The 26,380-nt window shown below is 53.8% G+C and overlaps 7 protein-coding genes and 2 non-coding genes across 9 annotated transcripts; 2 read left to right on the top strand and 7 right to left on the bottom strand.

Moving 5' to 3' along the window:
• Nucleotides 1–820: 820 nt before the first annotated feature.
• On the top strand, nt 821–3,716 carry CTHT_0017710 (uncharacterized protein; the record flags this gene model as incomplete). Its single annotated transcript, XM_006692208.1, has 7 exons — nt 821–1,146; nt 1,199–1,843; nt 1,905–2,444; nt 2,509–2,647; nt 2,697–2,776; nt 2,833–2,906; nt 2,965–3,716. 7 exons carry the CDS (start codon nt 821–823, stop codon nt 3,714–3,716), a joined length of 2,556 nt encoding a protein of 851 aa, XP_006692271.1.
• A 1,593-nt stretch (nt 3,717–5,309) lies between these two features.
• Nucleotides 5,310–6,219, top strand: CTHT_0017700 (uncharacterized protein; the record flags this gene model as incomplete). The annotated part of the gene is made up of 2 exons (XM_006692207.1): nt 5,310–5,564; nt 5,620–6,219. 2 exons carry the CDS (start codon nt 5,310–5,312, stop codon nt 6,217–6,219), a joined length of 855 nt encoding a protein of 284 aa, XP_006692270.1.
• A 232-nt stretch (nt 6,220–6,451) lies between these two features.
• On the bottom strand, nt 6,452–8,924 carry CTHT_0017690 (uncharacterized protein; the record flags this gene model as incomplete). Its single annotated transcript, XM_006692206.1, has 7 exons — nt 6,452–6,586; nt 6,645–6,984; nt 7,037–7,453; nt 7,508–7,694; nt 7,766–8,050; nt 8,106–8,216; nt 8,747–8,924. The coding sequence occupies 7 exons, from the start codon at nt 8,922–8,924 to the stop codon at nt 6,452–6,454; spliced, it is 1,653 nt and encodes a 550-aa protein (XP_006692269.1).
• A 357-nt stretch (nt 8,925–9,281) lies between these two features.
• On the bottom strand, nt 9,282–10,369 carry CTHT_0017680 (uncharacterized protein; the record flags this gene model as incomplete). The annotated part of the gene is made up of 3 exons (XM_006692205.1): nt 9,282–9,356; nt 9,420–10,044; nt 10,101–10,369. The coding sequence occupies 3 exons, from the start codon at nt 10,367–10,369 to the stop codon at nt 9,282–9,284; spliced, it is 969 nt and encodes a 322-aa protein (XP_006692268.1).
• Nucleotides 10,370–11,303: 934 nt separating this feature from the next.
• CTHT_0017670 lies at nt 11,304–11,385 on the bottom strand. The gene has a single exon. It is a non-coding gene; the product is annotated as a tRNA-Ser (tRNA).
• A 90-nt stretch (nt 11,386–11,475) lies between these two features.
• Nucleotides 11,476–11,549, bottom strand: CTHT_0017660. The gene has a single exon. It is a non-coding gene; the product is annotated as a tRNA-Val (tRNA).
• Nucleotides 11,550–13,565: 2,016 nt separating this feature from the next.
• Nucleotides 13,566–14,645, bottom strand: CTHT_0017650 (uncharacterized protein; the record flags this gene model as incomplete). The annotated part of the gene is made up of 1 exon (XM_006692204.1): nt 13,566–14,645. One exon carries the CDS (start codon nt 14,643–14,645, stop codon nt 13,566–13,568), a length of 1,080 nt encoding a protein of 359 aa, XP_006692267.1.
• A 3,360-nt stretch (nt 14,646–18,005) lies between these two features.
• On the bottom strand, nt 18,006–18,591 carry CTHT_0017640 (uncharacterized protein; the record flags this gene model as incomplete). The annotated part of the gene is made up of 3 exons (XM_006692203.1): nt 18,006–18,041; nt 18,167–18,487; nt 18,541–18,591. 3 exons carry the CDS (start codon nt 18,589–18,591, stop codon nt 18,006–18,008), a joined length of 408 nt encoding a protein of 135 aa, XP_006692266.1.
• Nucleotides 18,592–20,113: 1,522 nt separating this feature from the next.
• CTHT_0017630 (uncharacterized protein) lies at nt 20,114–23,557 on the bottom strand (the record flags this gene model as incomplete). Its single annotated transcript, XM_006692202.1, has 1 exon — nt 20,114–23,557. The coding sequence occupies one exon, from the start codon at nt 23,555–23,557 to the stop codon at nt 20,114–20,116; it is 3,444 nt and encodes a 1,147-aa protein (XP_006692265.1).
• Nucleotides 23,558–26,380: the final 2,823 nt, after the last annotated feature.

Raw genomic sequence — 26,380 nt, 5'->3', positions numbered from 1 at the left:
TTCCGCTAAATATCCAAAAATGTGGTGTAGCCAAGTCGGGATAAACCGAATGGATATCCTCGTGGACGACAGCGCCGCGGGTAAAATCCCAAGTCGTCACTGCAGGAATTTAAACAGCGTACGATGCATCCTAGAAGCTGCGTATGTACGACGGGTCATTTGCACGACGGAGGGTAGGATGCCGGGGCTGATGTGGATGGTGCAGTCAACGAACTCGATGGCAGAGAAAGATATCAGGGGCAGCCATCCGCCTGCATCTAATGTCGTTGTTCTAGAAAAAGAGCAACAATCCCGACCGATGCATCTGTCGTTCAATTACAGACGCGGGCAGGCCGGTACGATATGAATTGAATGAATTGTATTTCCCGACCACGTCCTGCTTACACGGGCACAATATATGCCGTTGTCGAGAGAAGCCCGCTTAGAACCGACGGCCCCATCACTGTCAAAGTCCCGTTGCGCGAAGCCAGGAACATCAACAGCTGCCGATTGGATTTCCGGCAACTGAGAACCATCCCTGCTAGTGACAAGCACACGCTCCACAGCAGCAACCAGGAGCTAAGGTAGCAAGCAGTGGCCAGCATCCTGTGTGCCGACCACCAGCAACACAGAGCGTCAGCAGCCGGCGGTGCCAGCCCACCTATCCCGTACCCCACCAAACTTCCCCCAAGTCCGTCCCCGCAGCACCACCACACGGCTTACAGCAGTCACGGGCTTGATCCATCCACTGACCCCGTCCTTACAAAAGGTGTACATCACGCCGACGGCAGCCACCACACCGTGGTGTGTCCGGCTGCTTAGGTGTGTAATCGCCGAAGCGATGGACCGGCCAGACAGCACCGTTCCCTCCGCCCCGACGACTGCGCCGCCGCCGCAGCCGGCTCAGCAGCCGGTACAGCCGGACGGCAGGGCTGCCCAGATTGCCGACACCGTAGTGGTTCGTGCCCCTGGTGATCCGCCCCGCGATCAGAACAGCCGCCGAGCCGCTGCCTGTCTCGTCTGCCGCCGATCCAAGATCAAATGTGAAAAGGGCCGCGGCGGTAGTGATGATCGTTGTCACCGTTGCCTGCAACTGGGTGTTCAATGCATCCGTCCAGATTTCCATGTTGGTCGTCGCAAGGGAGTGAAAAAGTCAGGCTTCTTTAGGTATCTTCGGATCATCACGAAATGGGAACTAACTTATCCATTCAACCCACAGCAAGCGTACCGGTCTCGAAAAGGCACTGCACCAGGTAGAGCAGGCCCTACGCCGATGCGGTCCCGGCGTGGAAGCGACAAAGATTGTGTCGGATTTGAAAGCTATCATCGCCTCTGGCCAGGGCAATCAAGGGGGTTCACTGCCATCCCTGAACGGTCCTCTAGGAAACGGTGTGCATGTTTCTACACGCCTTAAGGCGAGTGAAAACCATCATGGGCCGATTTCCTCTGACCATACTCGAGGAGCATCTCGACAGAGTGATCACGACATTCTGCTCCCCGATGTCTCGTCGGATACCGGCGACAGCTCTTCGTCGGAGCAGGATGTCATCAGCTTACCTCAGGAGTCTACTCCCTCCCAGGGTCATGTTCCCGAAGAGAGCTTGGCCGTTGATGATGCCGAGAACCCTCTCCAGTTGCTTGCTCGTGCTTCGGACCTCCATGTATCGCCAAAACCTGGAATGGATCTCACAATGCGGGAGTCAATGTCCCGTCAGCGATCGCGCCAGAGCAAACAAGAGGAGAAAATCTCGGAGGTAGCGAAGTTCTTCAAATTGACTCAATTCAGCCTTGATATCGGGCCAGACCTTGATCCCGTGAATCTCGGCCTGATCACGATGGAAGAAGCGGAAACGCTGTTCAACTTGTAAGTCGCCACACACTCTCCTAGATCGTCCCGTTAAGGGACCGATGTATTAACGTCCCAGCTTCCACACCAACCTTGCACACACACGCTGGGGTCTCGACCCAGTCCTCTACACGGCCGCTTGGACACGATCCCGTTCGGCCTTTCTCTTTACCTCCATAGCTGCTGCTGCATCTCTCTTCCTACCCCACGCCAGAGCCCTCTCCCGCCGCCTGTCTAACCACTGCAAGACCCTCGTCAACCGCATCATGGTAGACCGCTATCGCTCTGTCGAGATTGTCCTGGCTTTCATGGTCAACGTGCCTTGGATGTTTCCCGGAAAGCACAGTACTGATGATGAAACGTGTTGGTATGTGTCTATGGCGACGACCATGGCTCTGGATCTGTCGCTACATAAGATCCTGGTGCCGGTATCATCCTTAAGGGACGGTGCTGCTGGGAGAGGTGGGGTAGGCGCTATTGCTCGGGCGGACTGCATTGATCCAAAGGTCGCTCTGGCGATGGACGGGTTTGCGGATGTCGAGCCAGGCTCGGAGTATGGGTTACGGTTGTTAAGGAGGAGAGAGCGGTGCTGGATTGCCCTGTTCGTACTGGAAAGGGGGTAAGTTGAATCGTTACGCGACAAACATGAAAAGCTGTGATCGAGCAAGGCTGAGTGTTCATAGGATGTGCTTGGCTAGGGGCCGATGCTATACCGTGCCAATTACCCCTATCCTCAAGGGATGTGATCAATGGCATCTGTCGAACATTGCCGATACTATGGATGGCCATTTGGTGTCTATGGCTGTTCTTCGTAGGGATCTGGTGTGTGTTGACACCTAGCAGAGATGCTTCTAGCCACTGACCGTAACAGGATGATCTCTTTGCGTCCATCAGGTCTCTTTGCGATGAATCTAGGGACGGACGAACTGATGGTGCAGTGGTTGCAAGGCAGTACGTTCCTTTCCCTAACCCCTGATTTTCGGCCATGCTGTCTAACCTTATGTCAGGATCCAGATGATGGTAGAAAAGTTCTTTGACGAATGGCATGCTAAATGGGGCGTCTCAATTGGCACTGGTCCACGTGAGTCCAGCGATCGTGACTCCCTTACCTCGGAAGGATCTAAACTGACGGCACGTAGAACATCGCCTGCCGCCCTATGTCCAGATCCTCGTTACTCACACACGCCTATCCATCTACAGCAGCGTAATCAACCATCCAACCGCTCCTACAGAGGTCCGTCACTTCTTCCATGCAGCAGGCCTTTCCTCTGCACTCAACGTGATGCGCGCTGCCATCCAAGGCGAAGGACAGCTCTCCAGTATGCCCAACAACACGGCCATCATGATCTCCTTCGCCGCCTGCTTTGCACTTCGCCTGAGCGGTCAATTCACGGGTAACTCCAACCTCGCCCCAAGCGTACGGACCCTCATCGAAGAGACTGCAGAGGTCCTGGAGCGCATCGGCTCCTTCACCGAACACCGCAACGGCATGTCAACCCTGTACGGCAAGTACCTCAAGTACATCGTCAAGAAGGTGGCCGCAGCAACGTCTTCGTCCGCTGAGCCCCCGGTCCGGCCCAGTGCAGGGCCAAATCCGGAACCTCTCTCGCACCATCATACCCCTACAACGCCTTACTCGCGGCACAGTCATGCACGGCCACCGTTCGGCATGACCGATCCGCTTCCCCCCAACCCTCCTGTCTCGGGATTCTTGGAGCCGCCGTTGTGGACAGAACCGGTCCAGTTCTCGTCTATGTCGGATGACCAGATTGTTGAGGCGCTGAGCAGGGTGAACACTGAGTTTGACCCGGCGCTGAGCATGTATCCCTGGGATGATGCGGCTGCGTTGGATTGGTTGAATTGGTCAAATTTGCCAAATTTTGGGACTTGAGCTTCTTTTGCTGCAATGGTGATGATGAATCAACCGATCCACACGCTGGGATGGGCACGGAACGGGCACATAAGCCAGGTTGTGTCCTCCAGCTGGGGAACCCGCTTCCAGTCCGGATGAGAGCTCAGCTCCTAACGTCAACCTAACTAAGGCTCGTCATCTTGCTAAGTTAAGAGGATCCTCATTGGACACGGCTTTACTGCTGATCCAGGAAGCTTGCTTGTCTCTCTTCGAGACTGCATTGTTCATGGGTTCCCCATCACCGTTATCGTGTCAGCAAAAGGCAACCTCTCGGCTAGTACGAATCGTTCTGGACCATTCAGGCACCAGAATGGTCTATTCGCCTTTGGTCATGAGTTAAATCAGCTCTGGCCACTCACCTGTGTGTGACTTATCCACCACGTTCTTGTTGTTCTTCCAACGGCTCAGCGAGCTTCGACCATTAACGCTGGCATCATCCTGAGTCGAAACCCAAACTTCCTGAAAGGCTTTGGATAGTATGCCTGCTCTTCGCAGACAGCTTATAAGCAACTAATTGGAAACGGTTTATACATCTGCTTATCGTCCATATTGAGAAATTGAATATCGAAGACATCGAAAAGAGATCCCTTTGTTGGGAAGAGTTGGGACGCCTAAATTGTACTTGGAAACGAATTGTTGTTCATATTTTCGCTCACCGTCTCGCAGCTTACCTTTTAACTGTTCAGCACGCGGGTTTCAGGACCCAAAAGTGTGTCCCTACGGAGCCTACATGTAGATACCAGTTTCTACAATTTCACCAGTTGTATGAACATACGGAGCGTTTGGAGTGTGTAAAATCGCCGACCAAGGCGCTCACACGGAATTGATTGGGCAGAAGAACATCCGACACCACGCAAGCTGCATCCATCCATAAAACATGGTGGATACTTAGGATTATGCTACTCAATTGACGACATCTCAACCATACATCAAGATCCGACTGTTCCTCTCCCCAACCAACCCTCTTCCTTCGTTAACCCTTCAGTCAAGAGTAAGACAACCCTAACCCTTACTTCCCCTTCGTCCTATGCCTACCAAGCCTTTTACGGGGGGGTTCGGACAATTATCTGGTCTGCGATGGGCCCACTTCTCCACACTCCCCCACAATTCCTGCCACGCATCTCCAACTTCCTCGGCACCGCGTCTGTCTGCGTCATCCCATGTCCCTGCGATGCCCAGGCCCCTTGGCCGTCCCTGGCAGTCCCGTTCGCGCGGGGCGGGGTCTGCTGTGCAGCAAAACTGGAGTCGTTGACATTTCGTCGCCTCGTGGCCTAGGTAAGGCGCCGGTTGGAGCGGATCTAGGGCCGTGGGAGGACCGAGCCGTGCCGAAGGGCGGATAGTTTGATTGGAGGAACTTGTGGTTTGAAGTGTGGAAAGGGACGGTGTTTTAGTTCTTGTGCCTCTTCTCTTGTAGATAGACAATTGATGTCTCGATCTCGAAACTCAGATCTAGCACCCGTGATTACCTGTCGGTGATTGAGCATCTGGCGTGACGCGAAGGAAGATCACGTTTCGTATAATTTCATATTTTTTGCTGCTTGACTCGGAGCCATTCCCTTGTCCCACTCACCAATGCCGGGAGCCGAGAGTGCAACAAAGAAGCCTACACACAACGGCCCGCTAGTCAGGCAGAAAAAAGACAAGCGCACCAAGGCCAACGACAAAGACATGTCGAAGCTCTCACCGTCGCTCAAGGCGCTCATCAACGCGCCTTTTGCCCGCCCGGGCCAGGCCCCTGCCCCGCGCCAAATCCGCGACATCTACGCCCGCATCGCCCGCGAGGCCCGCGAGCGCCGGTATGGTGAGAGGCCTTGGATCGCTCTCTCGGTACGTTTTGCTGTCTCCCATTTTTCTCGGTATCACCTTACTTACCAACATCCAGGCCGCCGCAACATTCACCCTCAACTCCCCCGCATCCCTGCTTATCCTCCACGACGTAGCAACCACCAACCCTCCGCCGGACACCACTCCCTTGTCCCCCCTCGCCGCAGCGGAGTTGATCCGCGAAATAGGCCTCAAATGCATCTCCTTCAACGGCATCCCCCGCACTATCAACTGCCTCGGCGCCTTTAAAGCTGGCCTGTCCCCCTCCATCACCTCCCAACTGTCCACAACCCCCACTCGCACCGTTACCCCCTCCAACGCTGTCGCCGTCGCCGCCCGCGGCCGGAACCTCTGGCACAGCGTGTACACCCCATTCGACGCAAAGCTGGAAACCAAGCTGGCGGATTCCCACCCCGATCTGCCAGTACACATCCTGAGTTCACACTACGGGCCTTTGCTCTCTGATCCTGAGCCGGGTCGGGCGCTGGGTAGAGTTGGGAGGGCATTGACGAGCGTAGTGGCGATTGCGTGTCTCAGGGCGCAGACGGGAGTCGGACCACAGGTGCTGTCGCATGTTTTCGGGTTGCGGAAGGCGGTTGAGCAGGGAGTGCATGGGCTGGGGGAGGAGTTTGGGGGAGGAGGGGATGGAAGGTATTGAGAAGCTTGCGGAGGATGAGGGGTGTGAATGGTTGTTGAGGTGTGTGGATGAGATTGCTGGGGCGATTGGGGAGGAGGGAGGGTTTGCTAGGTGGGAGGGACAGAAGAGGGAGAGTAAGTTGTGAGGGGATATTTGATGTAGATTTTTATCATGGTATATACTTCCTAGAGCGATAGGATACCCAACTGGTTACTGTATTGCTCCTTACGCGGTCGGTTATCCCTCTCGAGACTTATTCCATCAATTTCAGATCCTCAGCCACAGAAAACTCGGCATCCGTCTTGCTCCTAACTTTCTCCACCGTAACTCCAGGAGCGATTTCTGTCAGGGTCAATCCACCATTTTTCCTATCGACTTCGAAGACGCACTTGATCATCTGTCAGCCAGCGCTCCTCGATTTCAGCAGCCTTTCCTGAGCTACTCACCAAGTCCGTAATAATCGTGCTCACAACCTTCGCCCCCGTCAAAGGCAGCGTACAGCTCTGCACGATCTTACTCGAACCATCCTTCGCCACATGCTCCGTTGCTACCACAATCTTCGTCGAGTCCGGATTCGACACCAGGTCCATTGCTCCTCCCATGCCCTTGAACACTTTCCCGGGGATCATGTAATTGGCGAGGTCGCCTGCCGCACTGACTTGCAGCGCACCTAGGATCGAGACGTTTACGTGTCCGCCGCGAATCATGCTGAAGGACTCGGCTGAATCGAACGTTGATGCGCCAGGGATGAGTGTAGTGGTCTCCTTACCGGCGTTTATGATGTCTCTGAGGGGCGTTAGCCCGCTCTAAGGAAAAAATCATGGGGGAAGGGACATACGGATCGACCTCCTCAGGGAGGGGGTAGTCACCCATCCCAAGGATGCCGTTTTCAGACTGAATCCAGACTTTTTGGCCAGGAGGGAGGAATGAAGGAGCTAAAGTGGGAATGCCAACGCCGAGATTAACATAGTACCCATCCTTCAACTCCTTCGCTGCCCGTCGAGCAATGCGGTTTCTGCGTTCTTGGGCCTCACTCTTCTCAACCTTCACTTGGCTATGATCCTCGCCAGTTGACCTAGTCTTCAGGATCTCGATAAGGGTTGGCTCGACAGCTGGGACGATCCTGTCGACAAAGATTCCAGGCAGATCGACCTCGTCTGGGTCCATCTCGCCCACTTCGACGATGTTCTCAGCCTCGACTATGGCCAGCTTTGCAGCCTTTGCCATCAGAGGCGCAAAGGACTTCGCAGCGTACCTCCATCCTCATGTCAGCTGGTGAAGCTGGTCGTGAAACAACAGTAAAGCTCACCTGAACACACAGTTTCCGACCTTGTCGACTTTCCACGCCCTCAATATAGCCACATCCCCTGGCAGTTCCGTTTCTAAGAGGTACTTCCTGCCATTGAAGATCCTGGTCTCGCGCGGCTTGCCGTACTCAACCACGTTTCCATTCTCATCATACCGAACTGGAATGGCTCCTTGCTCAATGTACGTCTCTGCCAGTCCACGTCAGTCAACCATAGTCAACCCTCACACAAAGTCAAAATCAAAACATTTGGCCTCATACCCCCTCCAGTAGGCGTGAAGAACGCCGGGATCCCGCTCCCGGCAGCCCGTATCCTCTCAGCCAATGTGCCCTGCGGACACAACTCGACTGCGATCTTGCCGGTGAGGTAAGCGCGCTCCAGCTTCTTATTATTGCCCAGGTAGGACATGATCAGCCGGTCAACCTGCCCGTTTTCTGTGAGCAGCGCTAGGCCACCTCGACCCTCGGCACCGGCATTGTTGGAGACCGCTGTCAGGGAGTGTAAGGACTCGGGACCGCGGCGACGGAGGGCTGCTATCAAGGTTGCTGGGAACATTATTAGCGACTAGTTCAACTTCTCGCGAGAAAACTGGACCCTAACATGCTATACCACAAAGCCCAAAGCCAGAGCTGAGCAGCACCGAGCCGCTCTCAATGTCGGCGACGGCTTCATCAGCACTCGCCCAGACCTTGGAACCGCCTCTACTCCGTTCTGATAAAGCAGTTGCAGTTTTAAGAATCCCTGTAGTGGCGAAATACCGATATCCTCCTCTAAAGGAAGAGACGGGAACATATTTTGTCCCCAAATATGCTGCTACCCTGAAAGCTAAAAAAGCACCTGAAGTGCGCGCCTGGAGTGAGCACCTCGTCGCTGTCGCCAGTATTGGTGCCGTTTGCCGTACAGCTCTCGCCATCATGGTCATTTCTACCTTGAACTCTTTCTCAAAAAGATGGAAATCTCCGTTCGCCCGATGGCGAATGAGAAAATAGGTAAATCGCTCCTTTCACCTGAGAAGCCCGACCTTTGTTCTTCAATTGTTGGCAACAAACGACAGATACTCCATTAAACAATAAACCACGAAACCCACTACTGTTATCATCCCCCGAGCACGCCAATCCCCCGACGCTGCAAAGAACACCGCACCAAGCTCAACAGCCCCAGTGATCATAGTCAAACCAGACATAACGGATCTTCATCTGTAAACCGATACGCCCGGATTGGAAGCCAGGGACTTGAATAACCTGTCATCAGCGGTGACACAAGTCTTGTTAGGCTCAAGGGAAGCAGGGGCGGGGCGGCAGCTAGATTTAACGCCGTTGGGAAGGATGCTTCGGCAGGAGTTCCGAGTGGTTGAGCGAGGTTGTCGATGCGGGGTTGGGGTTGTGCGACATGTACGGCGAGAGCTTCAGAGTACGTCATGGTGAGGACTGAAGATGCTGAGAGTGAGCACACTGAAGGTTCTTAAGAGTGTTTAGCTGAACTCTTGAGTAAGCAGTTAGCCCCAACCCTTAGGTTAGGCCTCTCAAGTGTTCCAGCAACTCCGCTTCGACAGATATGCAAACCACCACTCGCAGGCGTCGCTTCAACCTTGATGCTTTCGATCATTCACTTTCATCAAAGTATGCATGTTGACGCAACTGGCGACACAGCCTCTGAATGCCAGTCAAAGAGCGAATTATGGACAAGAAGCGAAAAAAAAAAAAAAAAAAGTACCTATGTACACATCGTCTCCGGCCACTCACATCCCTCAGCAACTCTCAACTCGTTAACTCCCCTTTAGACGCACTGCGAGTACCAATCATTCAGAAATTTGCAAGTGTACGGAGCGGCGCAGGTAGTGCAGCCGGTGTACTGCACCCATCGTTAGTATCCTCCATTACACTCGGAACGCTTGAAAGACAGGACAAGACTTACGTTAATACCACCACACTGTTGCCACTGCGGCACGCTGCAACTAGGCGGTGACTGCGTCGTCGTAGCTGGCGGCGGCGGAGCCGTGGTAGTCGGGACCTGCACCGTACTGGTGATCAAGGTCGTCGGTGCGGCACTGGTCGGGGTACCGGGCTGGTTGCCACCATTACCCGGTGACCCGGCATCCGCCGAGCAGCCCACCCGGCTCTCACTGATAACCACATCATCATACCAGAAAGTATTTGTCTCACCGCCATACGACTCCCACCCAAAGTAAACCCCCGTGGGCTTAGGAATGATTGAGCTCCTCGACCAGCCATTAGCATTAGGATTCGAGGCGCCGCCGCCGACGGTCAGACCAGGCACGGCATTGCCGTTCAGCCAAGTCTCGATGCTGCCGTCTTTGCCGATCTTGTATTCCAGGCACTCCCAGGTGTTGGTGGCGAGCTTAACAGAGGTCGCGACGCCTTGGGGGGAGAGGTCAGGGAGCGTGGCGTCGTCGACCTCACGGTTGAACATTAGGATTTCGTTTTGCCCGCCGATGCGCAGGTGCTTGTTGGTGCCCTGGGCTGGATCCGGCATCGTGATGAAAGTGATGTGTGCGGCGGTCAGTGCTCTGGCGGCCTTACTGGGGAGGGAGTTAACAAATCTTCTTGTTAGACTACACGTCCTGGTTTCACTTACAGCCAGACACGGACGTAGAAATCGCCGCTGGGAACCTTCTTGGTGCCGAAGAAAGCATGGCCGCAGTAGCCGCCAGCGCCATCAACACGGATAGAATTCCTACCACTGTGGGCGGTGGTGCTGTCCAGGCTGACCCTGCCGCCCTGGCTGCAATCGGGGGCGTAGAAAGGCCATTCGGTCTCGTCCCAACCGCTCTCGAAGTCGTTGGAGACCTGGGCGGCCGAGAGGCCAGCCAGACCGAGGGCAAGAATAGTAGCTTTACGGACCATGGTGACTCGTGCGTGATATTATGAAGCCCAGAGAGACTTCGATGAGGGGTGTCTGGACGACAGCAGTGTTGATGCTTCACTAGGGCCAAGAACAGTATCCAGTTGGGCGTCCTTGCGGCTTTTATACCGCCGCAACCGGCGATTCAACTCATCACCTCCGCCCAATTACCACCATAATGATTCCTCCTCTCCCGTAGCTCATAGGCGGAGGCGCAGGCATCGCTGCATCGCAAACGGCCTGCCCATATTCCTCCCATCTTAGCCAGAATAAAACTTCCGGGCACCGAATCAGGAAACTCGGGGCGGCAGTAGGCGAAGGCATTCGACCTGCTGGCAGCAAGTTGCCCCATAACGAGTAAAGAGTCGGGCGCGTCGGACCGTGTCTGGGGGATCCCTTAATTTATTCCGTCCAAGCCGAACCCGGTTGACCCGGGCCCTGGTTGCGTTGAGTGCTACGCTTCCCGCTCTAGAATAACATCGTGACAGTTTTCGATGGGAGCATAGCGCCGCTGTACGGAGTGTGTTTACCCGGCCCAACCAGCGGCAGCGGGATCGTTGATGGCTCCATGGGGGTCAATGCGCTGGACTGGTTCAGCGTATTATCGTAATGGAGACGTTTCAGATCGCTGTGCAGGTCATTGGTCAATGTGTAGTTCCAGAGGTTGCAGGATGGCGACCTGTTTCTCTGGATGTCTTCTCGGCAGCGGAATCAAGCTTTTGGTGCAGGCGGATCGTTGTCGATCTTACTGCCGATGGTGATGATATGATGTCGAGGGATTTGACCAGGTTTTTGCTCAGATGGGATGAAAGCTGGGCAGGGCTAAAAGAAATGAATTCCGGGCAGACGCAACTTGCGACACCACGACAAAACAAATCGCCTTCGAGGACAAAAGATATCTCTTCCCTAGATAGGGAGAAGTAGAAATGCAAAAGCCGACGCGAGTCGGATTTGAACCGACGCCTCCGAAGAGATGAGATTTCGAGTCTCACGCATTAGACCACTCTGCCATCGCGCCTTGATGTCTGCTTCTCCCTACACGCCAGCATATGGAGTGCACCAGTGTTCTGGTGGAATAAAGAGAAATCGGCAAAAAACAACAGTCTCTTGATCCGACCCAGGTTCGAACTGGGGACCTTCAGTGTGTTAGACTGACGTGATAACCAACTACACCATCGGACCTTCAACTGCTGTTCGCGAAAGGGGACGGGTTCTAGAAACTATGAGACAGAGCCTACAGGCGTTTTGCTAAGGGAATTGGACAACATATTGGGGGGGGAATAAAGAATGAAAAGAGAGATATTGGACAACAAACTAGGCGCTTGAAGCATTGGGGAGTGATAAATAGGAGAGAAAATGATAGGGAGAAATCCGGAGCCTTAAGATCGTGGAAAGTGCACGTCCGGACTCAAAACACAGTGTGCGACCCAAAATATGCGATACCAGGTACTGCATTTTCCAGATAAGCAATCATTGAAACGAGTGCAAACCCATGAGTATCTATCATGAAGAAGGGAATGAACAAGTCAAAGCTAATATCTCCTCCCCAGACATAAGCTACATAGCAAGAGACAGAACGCTACCAGACAGAAACTTGGGTGATCTAGACCAAATCCTCTCAAATCCTAACCACTCCAGTCGCAATTGGAAGTACAGCAGCTCCCAGGCCTCTACTGGCAGTAGGATAGCTTACTGTAGTATTTGTGTTATTTCCAAATGGCCACTTGAACGAAGGCCACTTGCTTCCCGACTTCCCCGGCCTGCGAAACATCACAGAGTATCTTCCTCTGGGAGTGATATTTTCCATGTTGCTGTCATTCTTATTTCCAGAAGGCCACGTGAGCCAAGGCCAGCTGCTGCCAGATTTTCCCGGGCTCCGAACTACTCCAGAAAGCTTGCCTCTGGGGGTATTTAGCACCTTTCCACTGAGGTTGCTAGTGTCGGCGTCATTGCAGTTATCATTATGGTCGTCAATAGTAAACCCCTTGGCAGAATCCAAATCGTCATCCTGCCCATCATCATGTTCATCATTGGTGTACTCGGCCCCGTCTGTGTTAAACCCATCCGACCCATGATCATTGTCACGCGGCACGACGGAGGGGTGGCGATGGGAGATCAACACTGATGGATGAACGGCGGTAGCTGGCTGGATATAGATCATTCCGGCTATTAGAGCAACGGTAAGGATGCCACTTGTCCCAGCTACCATCAGACCTGGGGCGTTGGTATGAGCAATGATGCCTAAGAAGATGCTTGCCAGATTGGCAAGAAATACCAGGGAGAGAACAAATTGAGGACGTAATGCAAAGTCCTTGCGACACATTTTTCCTCGATTTCATTCAAGTAGAGGCTTTAAGTCCAGCGGAGCAAATAAGGAGAACTTGAGAACTAGATGACGGCCAGTGTGTAGATCTTTTCAATGATGGCTTGAACCGAGATGTTTGTCGAACGTTCCCTCGATCAATGGAGTTGTTCTTCAACTTATATACAGACAGTCAGTTTGATCAAGTCGTTACAGAAGGTCCTTTTTCGGTTTGTGTAACGCTGGTTGTCTCTATTGACTCTGACATACGCTAAGAACCTAAATCTGGCCTGACCTGGAAGTGAAATATCGCCTGCCACATCTTTCATTGCACGATCGCTGGGAGTCTGTATCAAATGTAAGAATAGAAATACACTCATACAGAAGGAATGTTGAAGTGTGTCTGATGTGGCCCCGCCTTTGGCTGGGGTCAATTGCCCCGTCCGAACCCCAAGACCCGGCCGCGATCAAGGCCGCCTACCAAGGATCTGACATCTTAGAACCATAAGAGGCTTGCACGACAGTAGCAGATACAGGTCAGCATGTGGCCAAGCTAAGTCTCAAGCCTGTTTTTGTCAGGGCCCAGGGGCCAAGTTCATACCTAGCGTAGGATGGAACTGCACAACTGGAATCCCTGTCCTGTAGACACTTGAGTCTATTCTAGTTGGTGCAACTGATGATTTCCAAAGAATATGCATTCTCCTATGGTCTAGACGAACACCTAACCATTTCGATATTGAATGGCATCACTTGCACCATCACGCGCATGATCTTGACAGAATTCAACAGCATGAAACACATCATGTTTGGTATATACAACAGAAGAGACACACATCAGCTCATCTCATGCCATTACAAAGGAACGCAAGCCCTGCCCAACTCTCATCACCGTCTTCTCAGCCCCAGAAAGGGAACGCCCGCCTCCCAAACTGACCGAACCTGTTCCCGGAACCGTTGCCACTTTCCGCGGTAGTATCGGTTTCCTCAGCATTGGTATTGGCATTGTTGTTGTTGTTGTTGTTGTTGTTGTTGTTGTTGTTGTTGTTGTTGTTGTTGCGGCCATTGCCCCTGTTCCTGCCACGGCCTGAAGCAGTAGTGGTAGCAGCAGCCGCAGAGGACGTAGTGCTGGTAGCGGCGCTGTTCTGGACGATAGTGGGCGTCAGGGTAGGGAACGACGCGCTGGTAGTGGTGAGACCCAGGATAGCTTCAACGGCGGCGAGGTTCTTGGCCTGCTCATCGGTACCAGCCTTCTTGTTAGCCTCGATGGCGGCAGGAAGCGCAGCCTGGTTGTTGATCATCTGGAAATCAACCTCCTCAAGGGTCTCAGCGGTCTTGACCTCGCCAGGAGTGTGGGCAACGTTGAACGGCTCAACATCGATCTGCTGCACAGCAAAGCAGCCGCCGAAGGGGCCAGCCAGGGCATTGTTGCGGCAGCGGACGGTACAGACATTGCCGGTCGAGGCGCCGATGCAGCGCATGTCGGCGGGCAGCTCGACAGTGATGTTAAAGTCTTGGGCCTGGGCTTGAGAAAGACCATTGGAGCCGGGCACGTTGTTGGTGACGGTCAGGTTCTTGCTCATGATACCCGAGTTGCTGCCCTCGTCGAGGTCGCAGAAGTAAGGGCCGGCGCCGTCGGCATTGACTTGGTGGATGGTGACGGTCAGCTTGGTGCCGGCCTTGACCTGGGTGACGGCGCCGGCGGCCAGGGCATTCTCAGTGACCTCGCCGACGTCGATGTTACCGGTCAGCTTGGTGCGACCGCAACTGTTGACGACGCCGGCGGCGATCTCCTCATCGCGGATGATGGTAGTGTCTTGCTGGCAGGGGTTGATCTGGGTGCAGTTGCGGGCAATAGCATCGCTGACACGGAAGCCGACAGACGGAGGGGAGCCAGGCTCACCCTGGGCAGCGAGAATGACTCCGTGGGCGTTGGTAAGGGCGACAAGAGCCGCCAGCGGCAGTAGTTGGGAAAACATTTTGAAAGGAATTGAAATGAAGAAAGATGCCGTGTCTAACGGGAGAGATTGGAAACGAAGAAACAAGCAAGCGAGTGCCAGCCCGCGGCAAGAAACGAAGGTGTTTGTATTGTACAGAGAACGTCTATGTACAGATGATGATGATGAGGAAGCAGTCAACCTAGACGACGGACAACTCGACCATCCATATATACACGGAAGACACAACCCCGGAGGAGACATGGCGACACAATCTACCACACCAGTTTCTCTCAACCTGACTCTTGTCGCCGTCGAGTTTCACAGCGTAGGACCAACGGCTGTGCAGAATCTTCACGACTGTCCCCATCTCCAACATCTCAGACGGAGCTGTCGCGGAGAGACAGGGAATCGGCCCACGGGATGAGTTTCAACGGGAGGACATCTCCACCACGCCGCTCTCTGCTCGTGCCGCCTGGGCTCCAGGAGCCTCTCAATGCTGCCCCAGCAGTCTTTTCGACGGGGTTGTACCAGGCACTTCACTTGTGGAGATCTACCCTGGTGTCCACACTGTCGGCTCGTTTCAGCTCGAGGCGACGGAGAGAAGCTGGGGTGACGCTCGACTGGCGGCATGAAGTCGGTGCTTCGTACCTGTTTCATGGCAAAAACCCTGGGAAAGGCGTCGCGAGATGCTACGTTGATGCTATGATATTAAGAATATCAGCCGAGAGAGCAACAATGTTGAGTCGAGGAGAAGAGTTGAGGCCCAATACGGAGACGCCACGATGGAGCTGTGGTGGAGTCGAGGTGTTGGAGCCTTCAACGGCTCAAGAACGGGTTTTCCGAGAGTCTGGATCTCAAGAATCTGAAGTACAGAACTCCACCACCCCATCTTTCAGTGATTAAGATCAGGTCAAAGACTGTCAAATCTGACGAAAACAACTGCCGCGGTGACTATACTATATGAGGACACAAATCGTAAGTTGGTGCGAGTTCGCAACCATTTTTCCCTTTCGGTTTCACATCCCAAACCAACGACTACTGTGGTGGAGCGATAACTCTCAACGCGAAACTCCAAATCACGTCACCATCATCCAAGGGCGAATCAGAGTTTGAGCATCACAACAGTAGACGCCAACAACGTCTATGTTCACTGCATCTTAGTGAAGAGTTCGAGAATGTCAAAAATAAGAATTGAAATTTCTTCTGCAAGACTGCGTTCAAATCGCCTCAGGCTTCTAACCTTGACTTACTGTCGAAATGGCATATCCATCACCGCCTATGCTGCACACCCCCCTGCAACGATCATCCGATCCAAGCCCCTGGATGACAGGATCAACAGCTCTGATCACCACCAGCCACACCTTAAGTAATGACACCACACCACACACTTCGCCGCAAACAAGGGAAGATCGGTAGATCGGCATCGGCTGTGTATGCGAGCGATCCCTTACCCCAGCTATGATCTCCTTGCCCAGCCGTCCAAGACCTGTTCCCCCGGTTGCCTAGGCTTCGAGCACAACCTCAGACGTCGGAAACCCTGACTGGACCCAAACAAAACATTCTTCCCGATGTCATCCACTTCCCGCACATCTCAACTTACCGCTGCCGACTGTGTGTATGTGCGTCGATGAGCTTCACTTGTCGCATTGCGTGCCTTGGCCTGAGGTAGCTTCTTACTGGCTGAGCACTCCTTGTTTGAAGTGTTTTGAGTTTCTGTCCTCCCACATCCCGATGGGTTCTCTGGGGATCTTGGGTAACATCGCGGGAGAAAACCACTCCCTCCCCCAAATTGCGCTGCACCCGTCGCAGGATGATGCTGAGCACTCACGAGTCCGGACCGACCCGAAGAACCTGAGCATCATCCACAGTTGATGAAGGAGAAGGCTGATGCCGTTGCTTATCTTTCTGCTGGGAGACATATTCAAGCAGCTGTTGGTGCAAGCGCACGCCGACCAACTCCGCTTGGACTTGGTGATAGTGCAGTATCGCTTCCCGTGGCTCTTGCTTGCTTAATTGCACTTGACTTGGGGATGAGGGGAGGGTATTTTCAGCGGAGCCTTCTTGCCCGAACTCCTTGGTGTTCAGTTTGCTTGCCGAGGGACTTGCCTGGTACTTCCAATCATCACTGATACATAAGTTGGCAGTGCTCATGGTCACGTCTGTTCTGATGTCAGATAAGCTTGCGCTTGACTTGTACTCACTGTTGTATTTATTGTTGGCGTTGTTGTCTTCTGCGTGTTCAGTATGAAGAGTTAGTGTCAAGGTTCTCTTTAGCGCTTGGATGTCTGTCAAACTAAGTGTCAATCTTGACACCCTGCCATCCTCATTGACATTGTCGTCATTTAAATCTCCCTGCTGAACAGCTGGGGAACCTGGAAAAGGTGAACGCGGCTCTCGCCTTATGTCTGACAAACTCGAAGTCAACCTTGGTCTCCCAACAGGACCCAGTTCAACTGCCCCTCCAGTCATTCCCGTTCTTGATGAACGTTGCCGTAGCCACTCTGCAAGACTACCTCTGGTATCTCCTTCAAGAGGCAGCAGCCCACGTCGGCGCAGTTCAGCATAAATCGGTTCCTCGTTCCGTCTCTCAAGCTCCATATGAGCATCATTATTGGCTGGGTCGGGATCTCCCGGCCGTATTACCCTGATCTCACGGTGTTTAGGTTTTGACGGGAGACAGCCCATGGCAGGTTATGATGTGAGTGGTTAACACTGGCTTCACGGTGTTGGAAGATCAGGGGGTCTAAGTTAAGATGTCCTGAGCTTCACGGAGAGATGCTGGCACATGGTGCTCTTATATATTTCGCCGGGGGGGGGGGGGAGGGGGAGATAAAGCACTTACCGGAATGTCACTACCATACAGTCATGATGTTCTTACTCTCCAGCTAATGCCGATGAACCCATACAAAATTTGAGGAGCAAGAACGTGTACCACCAGTCAGGATACTAGACACGAAGCTAACATGAAGTCAAAGCGACTTCAGATGAAAGACACTTCCGAGTACATGGTTATCGGAATCTATTTCATGGCTTCAAGGACATAAACAAAGAATGAACTTGTTCACTTAAATAAGACTAGCTATAGCTCATGAGGCATCTCAGTTATCTACAAAGCATTCGTTAACTGGTCATAAGTCATCCCGTCGTAGCTGATGTGACAGTGACTGGTTAGGGATTAGCCAAGAGCATACGTCCAGCTCTCTCAACGATCACTCCAGTCCCTTCATTATTCATAATGCAGATAGGTCCTTTCACCATTCATAGCTCATCAAATCTTCCCCTCACAGCTAGATGCCCGCCTCAACCTTCTCCCCATCCTCTCACACATAAGCCCTCGAGTGACTGTGCGAACTCCTGCTCCCACCATGCCCACTCCTGCTCCTGTGCCTACTATGATGGCTACTCCTGCTGTCCCACCTGCTCCTCGGCGGAGTTCTATTCTTCTCAACCCTCTTTGTATACAACCATGCCACAACCCCCGTGATAAAGAAAAAGATTACATTCATAATCCCCATCGCAAAACCCGCCTTCAGCATCGCACACCCCTGATCCACACTAACCTTTACTGTGTTCAGATTCGCACTGCCAAAAATCCCCAGACTCAAGGTAATCGGATCGCCCTGTTGGATATCAGTGCAGTCCGCGTTGCGGATAAAGCGGAGTTCATAAACGGCAGCGATGAGGGTGCCAAAGAAGCCGAAGTCGATGATGGAGACGAGGCGGCAGTTGCCAGGGGAACGGTGGTATGTGAAGAGGGTGAAGATGCAATAGGGTACGCCGAGGGCGGAGGTGATGAAAAGGATGAGTATGTGATCAGGGGCAAGTATGTTGGCGTTGAGATATTGACGCAGGAGGTGGGCGAACATGCCTAGGATGGGGATCTATGGGGGGTTAGCGAGGTTGGGAGGGGAGAGGGAAACGTAAGAAGACCTACCAAAGTGATGATCTCCATAAATCGCCAAAAGAGGAAGGTGATTGCGGACATCTTGAAGATGCTTTTGCGCTGCGCGGCTTCACTATGGTAGCTCAGTTTCTCACGAAGTGAAGTTGATAATGGAATTCACTCTTGCTCGGTGTTGATTATAGTAAAGGTTGCTGTGAGCTGCACTGACGCTGTTGTACAGCCGTCCGTGATAGACGATTGACAAGGCAGCTGACCAGTCGTGAGATCAAAGGATCGTGCAATACAGCTGCAGCTGGGGAGCTTTGGCTCTGGAGACGCAGTCTTTATCTCCCTCCTCTTGTTGGTTGCTGACAACTCACGGGAGCTCCCACTGTGCGGCGTGGGCGTAAGACCATCAATCCTCTCGTTGGTAGACAACAGCAAGCAGTTATCGCTGTCTCAGCTGTTGCGAACTGCTTGCGTCGCGGACTTGATTATGGCCAAACTCTCCGTCGGACGGCACACGTCTTGAAGCTTATTGCCCTGCAGCTATGCTTTTTGAAGCGAAGCGGGATAGAAGAAATGAGGCTTCTTTGACAAAGTTGTCAAGCAGGACAAACGAGGTGACATGCAGCACGCAAGCAGGAAGCACGCAGAGTGTGCAGCAATTAAGCAGCTTTGCCCAGGGGTGTAACTTGTGCTCTGTTAAGCAAGAAAGTAGGTAGCCCAGGGCAACGTGAAGAGTCGTTCTCTTCGATCAATTGCAGTAGTACAAAAGGCGGGGGCGCTTCTGCACTGAAAGCATGGACCCGGACCGAAGTCAATATTCAGGACCTTGTTTTCGTCGGTTGGGATGAGAATAAAAGCAAAAAGAAAAGATGCGGGTAGCTGAGCGCTATTTCAGGGAAATGGGGGAAAAAAGAGAAAAAAAAAGGGACTAATCTAAGAAAGATCTGGAAAATAATTCAATACTTTGCTGCTATGTGCTCCAGCCCTCAAAGCAAGCTGCTGGTGAAAAATCCCGGAGGTTGGGACCGTTGGGCGCTGAGCCCGATCCGAGTGATAAGGAGGAACCTCAGCTTGGCAGTTTTGTGTAGTTTAAAATTTGTTTTCACAAGGAAATAAACAAATAAGCGTATAAAAAGTGGTATTACAATTTTATAAAAGTTTTTTATTTTTAAAAATAAAAATATTTGTTTCAATTAAATTTGAAAATATTTTAGAGTACAAAAGTTTGCTAGCTAACATTGTACCTCAGCATCAAAAAAATGAACCAGATGTGGACCCCACAACTCGATGCCGGCCCGCCGTAAGCGCCCCGATGGAAATCCGGATGGCTGGGTTGTCACCTAACCCAGCTGACAACTCATCACTCCGTCGGCCCCCTCATCCAGGTACGATGACCTCATCGAAACCAATTCCTGCAGTAAGAGGGACCCAAATGTCAATTCACATTCACAATCCAATGAATTAATTTTTACCCTAGTTACTATCTGCACTTTGGTAAAGATGTAGGTATCACAATGTAAACACACTGACACTATCCAATGATGATCCCATCCCAAAAATCTTACACATGTATGTTACTTTCACCCAATGATGCCAAATCCTCCTGCCCGGCAAATCAATCAATGACCCCTAACTCATCAAAATCCCTAATAATCAGTCCCAGACCATCATCCCCATGCCCATTCCCATCATGTCTGCGCAATCTCCTTCCTTCCGCCCCAAAACCTGCCCCCGCCTTATTGTTTCCCCGACTATCCTCCGTCCCAACCTCCGAAACCGACGCCCTCCCCGTCTCCTCACTCTCCTCCGTGCGTGTCGTAGCCCTCGTACTGCCCCTCTCATTATCTGAAAATGGCGCCGGCATCGCAAAGCTCTTCTCGTCCACATCCGCAACCACGTCGTCGTCGTCCCCCGCAACAGATTCATCCGGTACAGCGTTGAGTCCACTGCTGCCGCCGCCGAGGGCGGTGCTCGCGTATCGGCTTGGCACGTGCCCGGTTGTGGAACCCCCAGGGCTGGTCCCGCTTAGAATCCAGTAGCCGTCCCAGCCGTCGTCGTGACCCGCTCCTGAACGAGTAGAAGAGGACATGAGGTTTGAGCCGATGATGGCATGCTCACGGGGAGTGACGGGCGACGTGCCCATCGATGTAGCAGATGGCCTACGGGGGATGGCAGTCGCCCTTGCCGACGCTGATGCCGACGCGGCAGCTACCAGCGCCGAGAGAGGGGGTAGCTGAGGAGGGTGTGAGCCCCACGGATCGTTGTACCTCTGTCCCTCCGACGAAGAGTGTGAGATCACGCTTGCGGCGGAGCTCACCGGTCCCGTAGACGACGTGGCGTAGGTCATGGCCGTCGGAGGACGGTTACGGAGACGGGGTGGGGGTCCTCCCCGACTGCTGTTGCTGGGTACGCGGCGGGTGCCGCTGCTGCCGGTTGTGGTACTGCTCATGGTGCCTCGCGGGACGGAGGGGAAATGTAGGCTTTGGCTGCCGTAGGGGACGTCGAAGCCATCGTGGTGATAGCGGTGGTGAAGACGGGAATCGACGGGGCTTGTACCCAGAGCATCCTCATCTGCAGAGCTCTCGCCTCCGTTGGCAAGCCCGATACCTCCGCCCGGGCTGAGCCCGCCCTCCCAGCTGTCCACGACAACCCAGCAATGTGACAGTTCGTGCGAAGCCTCGATAGCAAAGAGCCCATGTCTCCGAGTCTTCCATGGCGGCAGTCTAGCCTGGCCACGCATCCGGACCGAGAGGTGGTACGCTACGCCCTCGGAGTACCGCACGCCAGGGGAATCAACCGCCACGGTAGCAAGCGTCTGCAGCACGCCGTAGATGACGATCCAGCGACCGCGGCGCGCAGTTGCCGGATCGATCTCGCCAACCATGTCAGACCGCTCGAACTTGGCGAAGGCATCTGTAAGCCTGGAGTGAGCGAAGTCGCTGCCAAAGGTGCACAGGTTAGTCGCTTCCGTGTAGGCAAGCTGCACACGGCGCTCGAGAGCTGAGGTTGACACATTGGTGCTGCTGCTCGTCGGGGTGTTGGTTCCCGTGTTCGGCGGGCTTGGCTTGTTGCCTGAACGGCCAGGGAACAGAGAACCGATGCCAGAAGCGGGCTTCGCGGCGGCAGTGCTAGAATTACTCGAGGTCGTGGTCGGCGGGATGGACTCGGGAACAAGAGGATATGGATGAGGAATATGAGGATAACGGTGCTTATTGTCAAACTCGATCAGCATGTCGGTCATGGGCAGATCGGAAGTGTCAGCCTCAAAGTCACGGTTGCCGCTCTTGCTGACCATCATCCACTTGCGGCTTGGGCGAGCCTCAGACTCATCCCAGATAACGTCACGGTTGACGAGGTAGTCATAAAGCGCAGCAAAATCCTTCTGGAGAACTTGAGCCACCGTCCTGGTCAGCCACACCTGTTCACCCTCGCCCTGCCGGGCGCCCGGCTGAACAACCGGCGCTGGAGGCCAAGTCCCAAACTCGCGTGTATAGTGCTGCAGGAAGAACTTCTGCAGTCTATCCGCAGCGGCCTTGGCAGGGGAAGCAGTCACTGGACCGCTGGGGTTAGCAACAACGGCGACCTCAGAGGGCCACATGTCGCCAAACTCAAACGCAGCCAGACGTTCTTCGGCCGCCTGGACACGGAGCTGCGTCTCAAGAGATGCTCTCTCAAGGAGGGCTTTGGTAACCGGTGTTACGTGTGTAAAATCGGCACACTTCTCCAGCCGCGAATACAATCCTGCACAGTGCAAGAAGCTTTCGCGCCACCCCTCCTCCCAACGAACATCACTACCTTCACTCCAGGCAAGCAGGCCGACGGCTGTCTCGGGGTCGTTGCGCACGTCGTCGAGTCCTCGTGCAGTCAGGTACTTGATGATGGTGCCGACGTTGTCCGACTCCGGAGGCATCCAGGCAATGAGACGTGTGTGTAGGTCCGAAAGGGCTTGGTAGAGCGAGAAACCGACGAGAGAAGCATGGTAAAGGAGGGCGAACACGTTGCGCGTTGTGATGTTGTGCCGGAGCTGTTCCTGTGGGGACATATTCGGCGGCGGCGGGAAGTACATCTCATAGGATATCTGCCCATCGGCATCACAAATGCTGTTGTCTTCTGAAGCGGGCGGGGTCGGCTGTTTCGTCCGTCCGTAACCTCCTGAGCCGAGATGTTGCTGTTGGCTGAAGGGCATGTTGACGTCCTCGTCCGTCAACCCCTCTCTCAAGAGTGTGACAAGATACCGAGACTCGGTAGCCTCGATGATGTGCGATGACAGCCGGAAGGACGGGTTTAGAGAGCCCTGACCCTTCTGGCCAAAGTAAACCAGCACATCGCCGTTCGGATCCCAAAGTTCTGGATCCTTCCTCAACTTGTTCCAACGCTGCACCGGCCGGCCTCCTCCAATCCAGCGCTTCATGACCGACGGCCCAATAGGCTGGGGTGTTGCCTCAGGTACAGGAGAGAGGGCATGTCCTTGAGGAGCCACAGGCCCCGGATGGATCGCAGTCGGAGAGATATCTGGCGGATGGACATCGTGTGGGCTCTTCGGTACTACACCAGCACCTCTTGATGGACGAACCACGGCCGATGACGGGGGCCTCTCTACTTCCTTTGCCTTCTTATCCCCCTTCTTGAAGGTGAAAGCCTTAGCCAAGCCATTTCTTACTTCGCTGCTTTTCTTGTCTAGCACGCTTCTCAAGCCGGACTTCTCGATACCAGAGACCTCGCTGGTCGGGATGACAGGTCGAACAACTCGGACATACGTGACATGCTCGGCGGGTGCTGCCCGGCGTGATGGTGGCCGGGCAATTTGTGCTGGCCCAGCATGAGTCGGATACTGGGGATATGCGGGGATTTCTTCCCCGTAGTAGTATGGCGCATTGCTGTCAATCCTCGTGAGCCCCGGGTCTCTTTGACTGCCATATGTGACGGGGGGCACTGGGGCTATGGGGTAGTCGTTGATGGTAGCATTGTCGGAGGAGCTCGCATTGGATTTAGCACGGGCTCTCCCACCTTTGGTGGGCTCATTGATCTTCTTGCGAACGTAGGCACTTCGGCCAGACATGATTGTGGTTTGTAACGCCGAAAGCCGGCATCAGCGGGGTAGCTAGGACTTCGGTGGGAGAGTTGGTGAGCTTGATAACCTTGGGGACGAATGACGGGATGTAGCTGCAGCGTTGTCGCTCTCCTGCAGACGACAGCGTCCCGCAAAGGGGAAAAGGAGGGGAGCAAGACCACCGCTCCGAGTGTTGTACAGCACGGAGAATTCTCAGATGTCGGGACTGGGACTGAATGAACAGAAAAAGCTGGTCACTGTCAAGTTGGAAAAAAAAAAGGAAGTCCCAGCAGCCTGCGTTGGGCAGCGGCTGAGGTCGAAAACAAAGTGAACAGGGGTTCGGCCGCGGGAAGAGTTTGGAGCGCAGCAAGGAGGGACAGACAAGGCGGCAAGATGTTGTTGAACCCGAGGAGCAGATGTTGCTTTTTCCCCCTTGTGGCGGCAGACGAACAGTGACACGTCCACAGGGCAGCGCGGGGCACAACACGCTCATGCACAGGCTGATCTTAATATCGAGCTTGTCCCTTGGGTCCTTTTGGGACTCCTTTCAGTCCCCTTTAGCTATACTCAGACCGCAGAACCGAAGGGACGGAGCCGATTGCACAGCCAGGGTGCTACTGCTACTGTTGCTGTGGTGTGCTCGCTTGGGTCTGGCGATACTGCAGATGCAGAGCCACGAATAGCTCGCTTGGTTGCTTTAGCCTTCCAGGAGTTGCTTGTGGGGAGCTTTTCAACTGCAGATGAGTTTCAAGCATGTCGAGTCTGGGGGAGCAGAGAGGGAAAGGGAACAGAGTGCAGAATGCAGAGAGCCGCGGCAGCCATGGCGAAGCGGGAGACACGGAGATCATCTAGTTCATTGGACCAGTGAGCGCCACACCGCAGCATTAAACCTCTGCAGAGCACTCCATCAACCGCCTCTCTCATAGTCCTTTATCCTCGCTCCCATCTCCCAACTTACCATATTTCCATCTCTCCATCTCTCCATACTCATAAAAACCAATACCTCGGCGCTGGCTTGGTGCGCAAGATAGATAAGTATCTCTGCGAATGTTGACGAAAGGCCACTGGCCACAGAGGTATGGACTAACCGCCCCAATCCCAATCGCACGTCAGCCAACGGCAACGAAAGGATGCACCGGTTGGCGGGAGGTGACGAGTGGAGAGACGGAAGGGGATATTGAACGATGCAGCATGGCACCAAACCCTCGGGCTGAGCTCAGTGGCTGCAACTGGGGGTGGTCGATAAGGAGAGCGAGCATACGCGTGGGATGTGTCATGGGTTCTGCAGCGCAGAGATAACGATCGATCGAGCGCACTGCACGCCGGCCTGTGGCACAAGGGCTGTTGAATACCGGCCCATCTCGAGAATAAAACATATCATGGAGCTCTCTTAGGCCAGGAGAGCTCAAAATTGCGATTTACATGGAACGCTGCGATCGCTGTCGGCATTGTTGAGCTGGAGCCAGGAAGAGCCGCAGTTGCTATGACAGAAAAAAAAAGATGGCGACCGGATTGAAAGCAGGCAAGACCCAGATCAGGGCACTGATAAGATACCCCAAACCGCGACCTTAAGTGGGGGCGTGCAACCCCACTTTGATCAGGGTTCCCGCGAATCGGACTAGGGTCAGTCAATGGTCGAGCGGGAAGACAGCGGCTTGGCCCCTGTGGGTCAAGTCTGGACAAGCTAGCGCGCACGTGCAGATGGATCCAGGACCCGACTTTGTGGGCGCAATCGGACCAGTTTCGCGTCGTCGGCGACACGCTTCTGACCATCACGCATCACCAATCTGAGAGGCGTCGATAGAACAAAAATGAGGCGATTCACAGCACGAAAGGTCTGCTTTTGAAGGTTGAAAAAAAATCTGGGCCTGGAAAAGTTGCACAATAGTGCAGCGCCCTGCAGCGATAAGCAGTGTTGCACTCCAATACGACAGCGCACAAACCCCAGTTTTCGCCGATGAGACACAGGAGGATTGGATCATTTGGACGCACCGAGAATGCAGCTGCTGCATTTGTCTCTGTTTGAACCACACGAGAAGCCGAAACAAGATGCCTGGGCCGGGTCCTGTCTTGGAGTGTACTTCGGGTGCCATTGCCGATAAGGCACGTCCATGCAGCATTGCTTGTCCTCCCCACTCGCCTTTCGCCATCACACCCTTCGGCTTCAACGCTGTGCCATCGCCGTAAGCAGTCATTCCGCAGAATAAAGGCATGGCCGAGTCCACAAGAACGGGGTAAGCACCTGAACTAAGCAGAAAGACCCGAAGGACTCGGTGAGCGGTGAGTCTTCGAAAAACGGAAGAATTTCCAGTCTTCTTTCGTTGTTCTCCGCACGAATCGGTGCCCAACTGGACTTGTTCTGGCAAGCATCCGTCCAAGTCTATCCCAGATCAAGCAGCCAGGCACTGCAACGCCAGGCGATCGCAATGTTATTTTGCTGAGCAGCCCCGTTCAGGAAGGAGAAAAAGGCCGATCTTCGTGCCTCGGATACCTCCCTCCACGGGGCCGCTCCTTTAAATAGGAGCTCGAATCCCTGGAAGGCAGACCGAGCGAGTCCTTGGCCTTGCTTTCTTTCGCCTGGGTTTCATAAGGGCCGAATGTTACTCGGGCGAATGCCGGACAGTTCCGCGCTGCAGGCCAACAGGTTGCCTGAAGATCTTCCGTCCCTTCACAATATGGATGAGAAAATACTCGGTGCACTCATGACCGTTGTTGGGGGCCATGACGTGAACCGCCTCAGACATGGTGATACAATGGCTCTGCTTGTAAGACATGGGCGTAACGAACTGATGTTCATCGGTGTTGGTTATTGACCACTCATACCGCGTTTTG

This window comes from Thermochaetoides thermophila (assembly GCF_000221225.1).
Source record: "Thermochaetoides thermophila DSM 1495 unplaced genomic scaffold scf7180000011815, whole genome shotgun sequence".
In the NCBI taxonomy this organism is placed as follows: Eukaryota; Fungi; Ascomycota; class Sordariomycetes; order Sordariales; family Chaetomiaceae; genus Thermochaetoides; species Thermochaetoides thermophila.
Note: the sequence above shows the minus strand (reverse complement) of the source record. Positions and strands in the feature narration are given on the sequence as shown.